Source organism: Mizuhopecten yessoensis, unplaced genomic scaffold (genome assembly GCF_002113885.1).
Source record: "Mizuhopecten yessoensis strain PY_sf001 unplaced genomic scaffold, ASM211388v2 scaffold2921, whole genome shotgun sequence".
Taxonomy (NCBI): Eukaryota; Metazoa; Mollusca; class Bivalvia; order Pectinida; family Pectinidae; genus Mizuhopecten; species Mizuhopecten yessoensis.
This window is the reverse complement of record NW_018404786.1, coordinates 93,359-104,515: the sequence shown is the minus strand read 5'-3', so window position 1 is coordinate 104,515 and position 11,157 is coordinate 93,359. Positions and strand designations below refer to the sequence as shown.

The following is an 11,157-nucleotide window of genomic DNA, read 5'->3' as shown; positions in this document are numbered from 1 at the left end:
TGTCATCCCATGTGTAGTCACCACCTTGTCATCCCATGTGTAGTCACCACCTTGTCATCCCATGTGTAGTCACCACCTTGTCATCCCATGTGTAGTCACCACCTTATCATCCCATGTGTAGTTATCTCGACATCCCATGTGTAGTCATTTAGTCATCCGATGTGTAAATATCTTGTCAACCCATATGTAGTCACCTTGTCATCATACCATGAGAATTTGTTTTTTTAATTATTTCTACCACAGTGTGCACTGACAAGTTCCCTGTTGCCTAGTGCAGAGGGTTGTGTATAGGAGAGCAGCACATTACCAACAGTTTATTATCAGCTGTATTAACAGAAATGTATATTGATGATATTTGGAAATTTTTCAACACAATGCAAAATCTACACAAATGTAGTTCATACCTGTATTAACGATCTTACCAAGTGCTTAAGTGTTTTTAAAATATCATGATAAAGAAACGTTCCTGTTGCATCTGAGAGACAAGCAATATAATCATAGGATCTGTATGGTATGTTCAATATTGTATGTGATACAGAGATCATATATTAATGATTTTACCAGAATAGAGATAACCCAGATTACTCGACATTCAGGAGGTTCATTGTGCACAGCCTCATTATATAACTGATTGTGAACTTAAGCCTACAGTTACTTACCATGTGCAGAGAGGACATCAGACACTTTGATATTCTTATGACCAGCATTCAACAGCATCCTTTTAATAGCCTCACATTGTACTTGATACTGGGCCAAAACAATGACTTTGGACTCGGGTACACCATGACGGCTCACCAGCTTACACGCTGTAGTTACCTAGAGTAAACAAAAACATTAACACTAATAAGAGCATACTGAAATTATATAATGTACAGAATAATATCTCAACTGGTAACCAACATAAACTAGAAATATGTCAAAATGGCATGAAAGTCACCCCATCATTCTGTATGATCATTTTCAGATAAATCATTGACCAAGCTGCAACTGATATATTTTCACCTGTCAATCAAAATGGTAAACAATGACCAGGTGTAAATACATACACGCTGTTTAGGTAACCATTCCAACACATGGAATTAATAAGAAAGCATTTCGCAAATATAACGTTAGCGTTGACCGACACCTCAAATATACGGGGAGATCTGCAGGCTGACACAGTCACCTGGCATGGGCAGAACAGGTGATTGGAATATAACGATGTTGTTTTCACAACAATAAGTTTCAGAAAAGATTCACGGATAAATCTTTTACTTTTGTTTTGTTATAAAATACACTTTTCCAAGTAGTTTTCTGATCGCCTGCAAATCTGATTGAATCGGACATCGATATCAACAGAGTGTGTAGGCTTAAAGGCAGTCACTCAAACAGGTCCTACAATAACTGCCAACAGCCGAATTCGCGAGGCATGAAGAACACCAAACAATTGTGATTTCAGCAATTCTCCTTTGAAAAGAAAAGAACGGTATGTATTTGGCTGTTTTGAGCCTGTTGTTATTTATTTTTCAAACTCAAACTTTTATCATTATCGGTTCAATTCGCATGGATTGTCACCTTGTAAATTACAGCCGGTTAATGGTATCATGCGACCTTGACTCTTTGCGGTACACAAACTTGCAAACTTCGCAACTTTACCCATGTCGTTTTGACAAATTCCTACTGTCAAGATTGAATAGTTCAGCATGATTTTACACAAGAACGACATTTTAATCCCGGAGTGCTAAATACGATGCAATTCTTCGTTATGTTTTCCCTATACATGGTATTTATCAATTCACAACGTAACGTCCTGAAAAGTTTACTCGAGTTTATTTATCCAATTCTATCATATAATATGACTTAAACTTGCAACTTTTCGTAATTGTTAAATTGGCAATGCAAGCAAGGGTTATTCAACGAAATTTAGCAGTTTATTGCTGCGAGCATATTTCAAAACATTTCCAAAAATCCTCAAAAAATTAACGATAAATGGTCGCGACCAAGGACTGGATTGTTCTCGAGTATCGTGTACACCCCTTTCTTGACACTTCCATTTTCATTAAAAAAGTGTGCACTCTATGCGAATATTAACGGTAGTCGTTGGTCAGACATGAAATATCTAAATCAATCAATAGCAATTTATAATATAACAGTTTACCCCTTCAGGAACCTCAAAGGTGCCTGATTCATACTCGGAACATCTTTAGGTTATATGTAATTCCAACGTGAAATTTGAAACACCTGTAGGTTTTATTTTATTCTTGTTTAAAAAGGAAATTGATATCCGAGTTATCCAAGAGCTTGAAATTAGCACCTGGTATATTCCGACAGATGCAAACACACAAAATCATTTAACAGTGAAAGGCAACAGAGTTAAAATCTGGGACTGAAACCGAAATTAATAGTCCCCCTGGGGGCAGGGGTGACTAAAAATGTAATATCAGGAGATTGAAGCTCATTCAACATTTGTTAAGGTGATATTCTACCAGTTATGTAAACCAATCAACTGTTTCATATTTTGGGAACTCCAGCTTTAACATGAAGATTGCAACTAGGAGATTTTCAATTTTTTGTAAAGATGATTTTCAAAGAATTCAAAGTTAACATATACACATATTTACATTGTTTTTCACTCCAGTAGATATAATGCTGGAATAAAACCATTTTAAACTGGAAGTTTTCAATTGAATTTTCAATTTGTTAATATGTAAATATGCCTAGAATTGAAAATGCCTGGAGTCATTTCACTTAGCAGTATTGATTGTGTATATTTCTCTCTAGCTAAAATATGGAAATAGAAAGAAGCTTCAATAAGTTCAACACATTTACATGTGTTGGCTTCAAGCTCCATCGTTTTATACGTACTGCAATATTAACTTCCATGTTGTTAAGGTATGAGCATTCCAATCCTCTGTCGGTCTTGACTGTAACAGCTTCCTCCTTGCCTAAGACATGACAGAAAACAAATGGCTGGTTCGGCCCACCTGGCCAGATGTTTACTTTTCCAGGAGCCAGCTGTTCAACACTCCCGCGCTGTGGAGTATTCTCGTAAAAATGCTCACATGGGAAAGATGCTATTCTTTCATGCTGTAAAATAGAAATAAACACATTAAATCACATTTTGACCAAAACTAAAGATATTATTACATAATTTTTTGCAATAAAATAAGTTATAGACATTTTCACATCATACTATGGTTCACATCACTACACATATGTCCGAAGAACATGTAATGATATTTTAAAATTTCAAACTAGAATTTCATAAAAAAAGCTTCCTGGTTTCAATTTGCTTCCTGGCCAAGTGGTTAAGGCATCTGACATTCTGCTACAACAAGCCCTCCACCACTGGGTCGCGGGTTAGAGTGTCCTACGTGGGGCTGTCGCCAGGTACTGAACGTAGGTCGGTGGTTTTTCTCCGAGAACTCTGGCTTTCCTCCACCACCAAAACCTGGCACATCCTTAAATGACCATAGCTGTTAAAAGGTCGTAAAACACAAACAAACCAATCTAAGCTATTTACCTATATGGTGAAAATTACTGGTTTACGATCAACAATAGACTAGAACGAGATCCGACACCAGTTTACATTTATTAGTGTGTAGAAGACATGGGACTGGGAAACAGAATCCAGTTTTAGTAGAGTCCACTGTTCTATACAATAACATTGATATCTTTGCCATACTTACCATACGGAAGTATTTATTGAGCACCAGGGCCTTTTCAATGTATCGCTGCAGTAAAGATGTGGTAAGACCCAGGGTCTTGGCTGTGGGACTATTGACTTTATGGGGTAGCTGGATGGCATCACCAAGGATAGTAACCTGTTTAGCGGACGCATGGTGAATCACAGGAGTGATAGCTTCAGCTTCAGTACACATCCCACAGTCGTCAATTATTATCTGTGAATGAGGAAGAGACATCTACACCTTTCTGTTGTTGAAGAGATATTGCAATTTATTTTGACAATAATCCAACTTCGTAGAAATTAAATTCTTTACCTTATTTCCATGTCATTTCTGTCAAATTGGGTAAATATCACAGACATAGCCCTTTTTGTTTGTCTTCCTTTAAACATTTTTTTTTTCTCCATCAAACAAATATTAACTGATCATATATCATACATAGAATATCAGTTTTTTTCAATTATTGTCCTCATAAACTGGAAACAAACTTATATACCTGTTCTACAGCGATGTTAGATAGCTTGGCACTGGCTACAGTATCACATGTGCATAAGATGATCTCTGCCCTGCATATTTCTGCTGTCTCTGCATCAGACTTCATTTTACAGTACTCCTCTACCTGATCAGAAGAGATATCATCAGGATACATCTTAAAAAGCATGTCATACTCATTGATGGTCTGGCTGTAGGAGTTGGAGCCTAGTCGGATCACATGGTGTAGAGAGGTGTCATTTGGAGATGGTGAATGAAACTCCTCTCCCAAAGGTTTCTGTTCATTAGACGGGACAGTTGACCCAGGTATGGGAAATTCCTTCTCCTCTACTTCATCACTATACACCCTCAGTATTTTTGGACACATCTTTCCTAGATTTTTTAAGTTTGCTGAAATCAAGAAGTTCAGATTACACAATGCAGCAGATATGAACACTTATATGCATAAATAGTGGCAAGATAAGAAGAATTCAGTTAACACACAGGTCCCACCCAGTCAACATTGAAAGCAGTGTTCAAAAATCATAAATTAACTTGAGCATTTAGACATTATCTCCAGTTCTGTTGATGTATCTCTTGTTGGGTGACAAACAATTTCATAAAGTGCCATATCCTTTTGACAGCCATTACATACTGTAAATGTGATTTTTTTGCTGTGTTGCAATGCTTCAGTTTTTCACTTAATTAGCCAGAACAAAATCCTCACCCAAACATTTATTCATAGATAATATACACGATAGATATATAGAATATATATATTAATCTGATTTCAGAATTTGCCACTGCAAAACAATTCCACATTGTGATCAGTTTTAAGAGTCACAATGCCAATATTTCCACATGCAAACATTTCTACTTAAATTAGATATTGTATGGTCTCTCAGAGCCACAGCGCAACTGGACTAAAATCTCAACTTTAAAACCACAGCATATCAATCTATATTGTAAACTCAAATTTGGGAAATTACCAATACATTAAAACCAAAGGAAACAATACAAGGGGTATAACAAAGTTAATGTATTACCTCCAGCATATCTACAACTTGACATTACTTGATTTGAGAAATTGAAGAATAGGCAAAAATGCATACCTGTTAATACATCTACTGATTGGTCTGTGGGACCACACAGCAAAACAAGATGTTTGAGGCCCACATTGGCATTACGTCTGGAGAATAAATACGCTAAGTAGCTAGCTACAAGTGATTTGCCCGAGGCTACAGGACCCTGTATGGCAGTGAAGCGTTGTTGAAGGCTCATTCTTACAGCATTGACCTGGTCATCAGCAAGTCTTGGCATCCCTGTCACTAGCAGTTGTAACAGTGTTTCCACATCACCATTATCTGAAAATTCAAAATTGATTATTATTTTTAGGAACATTTTCAATGTAATGGTGATTAACTAAAGTGCACAAAATATTTGGCAGCCTACTTTCATCTTTTTAATTTTTAATCACATCAGTATTTTAGACACAGGACTTCAGTTTTGTATAATAAGATATCTTAAGAATTCAAAATCAAAGTCTGAAATACAATGTATCTACTTATAATATACATTAGACAACTTATCAAACTTACTTGTAGATCCATCCACTCTGCCACTTATGATATCATGAGCAAGCTGGGATGCTTCTGTTAGCAACTGCACAGAATATTCCATTAACCTGATACACAAAATATAAAAACTCATCATAAATATAAATATATTAATAAATTACTTTGCATTACAATCTCTTTTCTTCACTCATAATACCATGAAACGTTCTTTTTAAAACTCTTGTGGACACTTAACAACCACACAATTTTGTTCATGGACATTCAAATGCTTATTTGTTTGAATTTTGTAGAATCAAAACAATAAAGAAGCATATTATTTGGGGTCTTATAAAGGTATATTCTGTTGTATTTTCCCAAATCATTGCAAAATTCAATTGATTTTCCCCAAATCATGCTTTTGTTCATGCTATCAAGGCACAAGCCCCGGTTTAAAATAGGAAGAAATAATTCTGGACATTGTTATTTTCAAAGTTTCAGACGGACCAATCAAGGCTCTTGAGGGAATTTACCTTTTTCGTAACTTAGGGGAAAAAATTACCTATTGAAAGTGAAGAATACATCCTTGATTGATTCCTGACTAAAAAAGTAGTACATCAAGTTCTGATGTGCCTATTTACATTTAATGATCAAGTAATAATAATTGAAAACACTTTACCTGTCATGCGTGGTCTTCGGGATCCATTCCAGAGTACAGTGAAGATTGCTAGCCTGGGGGCCGAGTAACTGAGAAGGAATGGTTGAACTGCTGTGCACAAGGACAACGTTAACTGTGATATTATCCTTGACTCGACTGACTGACACTACCTGACAATGTCCTACCCAACATATGGGCATGCCGTTGTTAACTAACAATGCAACATTCTCCCTCAAGCTGGGATCATCCGCTATATCCAAGTTGTTGTATCGCACACAAACACAGTTCTGAAAAAAGCTTGATGCCAGCTTAGCATTACCTGGAGAGAATATGTCATTGAGATTGAAACTGTTCGTAATTATGAACTGACGTTCCATGCAGAAAGTTAAAGGAACTGTAAAACTTGCCACAATCTTTGAGGATCCTGCTAACTTTTCCTCCTTCCACGCCATACACAGATTTTTAACCACGACTGATTGACCCGACTTGACAGCATTATGAGTGGATTCTAATCCTAGAATTGGTAGCCATAATTGTTGGTAGGAAGCTACATTTGGGTAGGCAGTATTATCTGCTGGTGGGATACTTCTGTGGGAAAAACAAGCAAGAGGATCATCTCGGTGCTCTAAACAGACTTCTAGACTAGGAGTTAAACCCAGAAGCTGAAGAGAGGGAGTGATGAGGCCGTTATGCAAATGAGCTGACATCTGCACCTGTACAACATCGCAGGTAGATAGGGTCATTGTAAAGTCTGCATAATGTTTTATCTTATCATCAAACTTATTACCCACAGACACATCTAGCACATATCCTTCACTCTGGGCCGCCTGTTTAACATGAGGGCGCACTTGTGTAACTGCACTTTGAAGCTTCTGCATGTTTTCCTCACGAATAGCACTCAGTAACCTTTGCCATTGGAATGCTGGAATTCTGGATATGAATCGGCTAGGATTTAGTACTTCAGTAGATATACTAGATACATGCCTGGTAACCTTGGTTGATACATCATATATTCTATCTTGCCAGGTCAACTTAACACTAGCATTGTCGTTGATAGCAGGTTTCTTTGATGTATGCAATGAAGGCAGATGGATTCTGCTCTTGTCCCGAGGGATATCACCAATGGTTTGAAAGCACAACTGAATGTCATTTTGATCAAGATTCTGTATGATCGGATGTAGTACAAGTGGACGGGCTTTAAGAGCAGAGCTCAGGTAGAGGCTATGTACAGCTTTATCATACGAATCCGAACGTTGACTAACTGCTGTCAAATGTATGCAAAGGGACTGGATTTCTTTACAACTGTACACAGAGGGTTGGTCTTCAATAACAGCCGTTAAAAGGCGTGTCACTACTAGATCAACATACCTAGAGATAGGCTTGGTGAAAGAGACATATGGAGAGAGATTAAGTGAGCTATGCTCCTGGTCAGTCTCAGTAATATCACCTGAACAGACAAACACAGGTGGATTCTGGATTTCATGTAGTTTAGATAAAGCAAGCATCAGTTGTGGGTGGTATTCTGGTTCTATCACATAACTTTGGGAGTATGCAATTTCTCCTGCATCTGCTGCATGGCATAAGGATTCCCATAGAACAGTTAACATCTCAAAGGGATCTCTGGGCTTCTTTCCCAGCTGTCGGATGTAATTCATGATGCAGGTGCATGCTAACTTGCAGTTACAGGTTGATGAACCCTCTAGGAATGGTTTGGTAAGAGCTATGGAATTCACTGCATCAGCTGCATACTCTTGCATCCACTGATCTCTATCTACTGACTTAGGTCGCTTCTGACATTTCAGAGGAGTGGTATTGGGGAATTTATCAACAAGCATCTTGGCTACTTGATGATCTGTTTTCAGCATAATTTCTTGCACTATCAAGTGCGCTTCTGGGGTCAACTTTTCTCGCGTCTTAAGGTCGTGATACTTGCTGGCATTACCTAGTCTTTCTTTTCTCCATACCATACAGATGTGATAAAGGACAAGCAGACAACTCTTCAGGTAGTCAGCCCCAGCCCCTGGGTCGTTCAGGGTCTCCTGTACTTCCTGGTATGTAAACATAATCTTAGTATTGATCACAGATTTCTTTAGTTGAATTTTACATATCTCCCCTGCAGCAGAAACATCCATGTACACGGACAGTGTAAGATGATCTTCTCCTGGTTTAAGGCTACATAGCTCTGACCCAAGTCTCTCTGGGATGATGTTGACTGTGCTGTTAGGTGTACTGAAAGCAGTTCCACGGGACCTGGCTTCTTTGTCAACTATACCGTCTTTCTTTACGTAGTAACCCACATCAGCCACATGCACACCTATCCTGTAGCTGCCATCACCCAACTCATCTACACTAAGAGCATTGCTGATACTTTCAACACCAGGTGAGTCAATGGAGAATGTCCAATCCTGTCTGATATCATGACGAATCCGAATCTCATGATCTGGAATGGTATAAGTTCTGGGATATTTGCTGTTGATTTCTCCTTCCACTTCTGTTTTGAACACCCTCCTTGGAATGTTGTACTCTACATTGAGGACCTGTAAGCCTAAATCAACTGTGGTACCTGCTGGTATATAGCCCACCACAACGCCTATTGGCAAGGAGAATGTTGGGTCCCATTTCAAGTACTGAACTACAAACAGTTTATCAGATGGCTTACTGCAATATAATTCCACCGCCTCATGAAAGCCAAGAGTCTTGCTTTGTGAATAGCGATAGACACACACTAAATTGTTGTCCACATTCTCTGAATTTGTTGATGTCAAGAGGTTGTAGATGCATGGGATGCCTTGGTTTATGGGCCACATCAGACCTGTGTTATCGGCCGAGGCTGTACAAACAAACAGTCTGTTCTTAATGTCTATACTCCTCCTCAATACACCAACAACTTTGCCCTGTGGACACCCATCCACTGGTTCTGCTGCATCCGGCGAAGACAGCTGTACCACTACATCATCCATATCGAAAGCACGACCACAATGTTGTCTTGTGTTGATGATAATTTTGCTGTAAGGTAAAAGTGAATCATGGACCTCTGCATACATTTTGGACCTTGATATAACTCTCAAAGTACAGAGTTTGAACTGATTGGGTTGAACTTTCAGCAAATTTTGCAGGTTCTTTTCATTGAAGATAGAGGGATAAATTTCATCCTCTTGTTCATCGTTCCCAGGTTCATCAACATACAAAATAGCCCGCTCATCTTCTTCTTTAATTTTGAAATCACTGTAACTGACACATCCTGCTGTTTCTTTGGCCAGTTGCAGAATGACATCTTCTGCATCTGCTAAATCTTCGACATCCAGATTACTCAGGTAGTCCTCAAAACTGGTCTGCCTCTGCATGGCTGTGCCCAATCCATTCATGTGGCCATTGAGTATCTGGGCTACATTGCCAGCTGGCACCTCCCACTGGGCCTCAGTACTTGGAGGAACAGATTGCATCATGTCTTTGTCTTGATTTGAATGTTGTCTTTGCTGGCTTACAATCTCCATCATTCGGTCTTTTGCTGACGAGTTGAGTAGGTTGGACACTTGCTGTTTGACAGAATTTAGGGTGACTGTAGGAGGATGAATGCTTTTCATATTATCACAGTGCTTCAGGAACACCCTCCACACATTGACACACTCTCCCACAGCACAGAGGGCCACTGGGTCTCCTATAACAGCAACAAAGGACTGGGCTCGGGTCAGCGCAGTGTTGAGGAGTTTGGGATCTGACAAGAATCCAAAGTCACTATCATCAACTGCATTTGCTCCAGCTGTTGTCTGTGACTCCAAAATGCTGCATGTCCTAACAGTAGAGAGGAATAGGGCTCTGAATTCTTTCCCTGAAAATACAAATTGATGCACTGTACACCAAATTTCCCAGCATACATTATTTCTGGTTCCCTTTTTTAGACATACTGTTGATAAGCCTATATCTACAGTAAGAGATCTGACAAAACGAGTGTGAAGGTTAAAAACATACTTATTTTGGTGCTTTGATCCTGGCAACAAAATATAATTATTACTGACTTTAAAATATTTATAAAATATCTATTAACATAGAAAAATAACAATAAAGGTATACTTTTCCATTGTAAATATTTTCATGTTAATTGATTCTGATATGTACATGTAACTATTCTGTTTATGCAATCTTCTTGTTGGAGGAAATAAAGAATATAATAATATAGGTTTGTGTCCTGGTAATCAGTGTCTTGACTATCCTTTCAGTATACGTCCGCTAATTATTATGTCATCTCATATAACTATAATGTCCGTTTTGTATTTTACAAGAGGCCCATAGGGCCTGTATCGCTCACCTAGATATCTTAGCAATCATGGCAGAATATTCTCCAAATGAGATCCATGGGAATATGCCAGACCCCAAGGCCAATCCTTGTAGCATATATATCTGTATTCAATTTTTCATGCCCAGCAATTTTATGTATGGTTATGGGGTGGGGATCTCAACTGTTTCCAATCTGTGACTCAGAAACTAGGTCCCTATGGTTGTGGCCAGACCCCAGGATCAATTCTAATATCATGACTGCATTTGTCTCTTTTTGCCCAGCATTTGTATATATAGTTTTGGGGTGGGGATCTCAACCGTTTCAAAGTTATGACCCAGGGGTTAAGTCTGCAAGGGTGGGGCAAACCCTGGGGTCAATTCTAATATCATGACTGCATTTGTCTCTTTATGCCCAACAATTGTATATATAGTTTTGGGGTGGGGATCTTAACCATTTCGAAGTTATGACCCAGGGGTTAAGTCTCCAAGGGTGGGGCAGTCCCCAAGGCCATCCTGGAAGCATATGTGCATTCAT

At 38.6% G+C, this 11,157-nt stretch overlaps 1 protein-coding gene across 1 annotated transcript in view; it reads right to left on the bottom strand.

Annotated features, from left to right (window-relative positions):
* The window catches only part of LOC110446655 (helicase with zinc finger domain 2-like), a 48,467-nt gene that overhangs the window by 8,280 nt on the left and 29,030 nt on the right, over window positions 1–11,157 (bottom strand). Inside the window, exons 22-28 of the mRNA XM_021491911.1 lie at window positions 6,369–10,176; window positions 5,735–5,820; window positions 5,249–5,500; window positions 4,162–4,547; window positions 3,669–3,881; window positions 2,845–3,066; window positions 660–816 (exon numbers count right to left, since the gene is read on the bottom strand). Coding sequence (XP_021347586.1) covers window positions 660–816; window positions 2,845–3,066; window positions 3,669–3,881; window positions 4,162–4,547; window positions 5,249–5,500; window positions 5,735–5,820; window positions 6,369–10,176 — 5,124 coding nt within the window. The remainder of the gene's footprint in view (window positions 1–659; window positions 817–2,844; window positions 3,067–3,668; window positions 3,882–4,161; window positions 4,548–5,248; window positions 5,501–5,734; window positions 5,821–6,368; window positions 10,177–11,157) is intronic.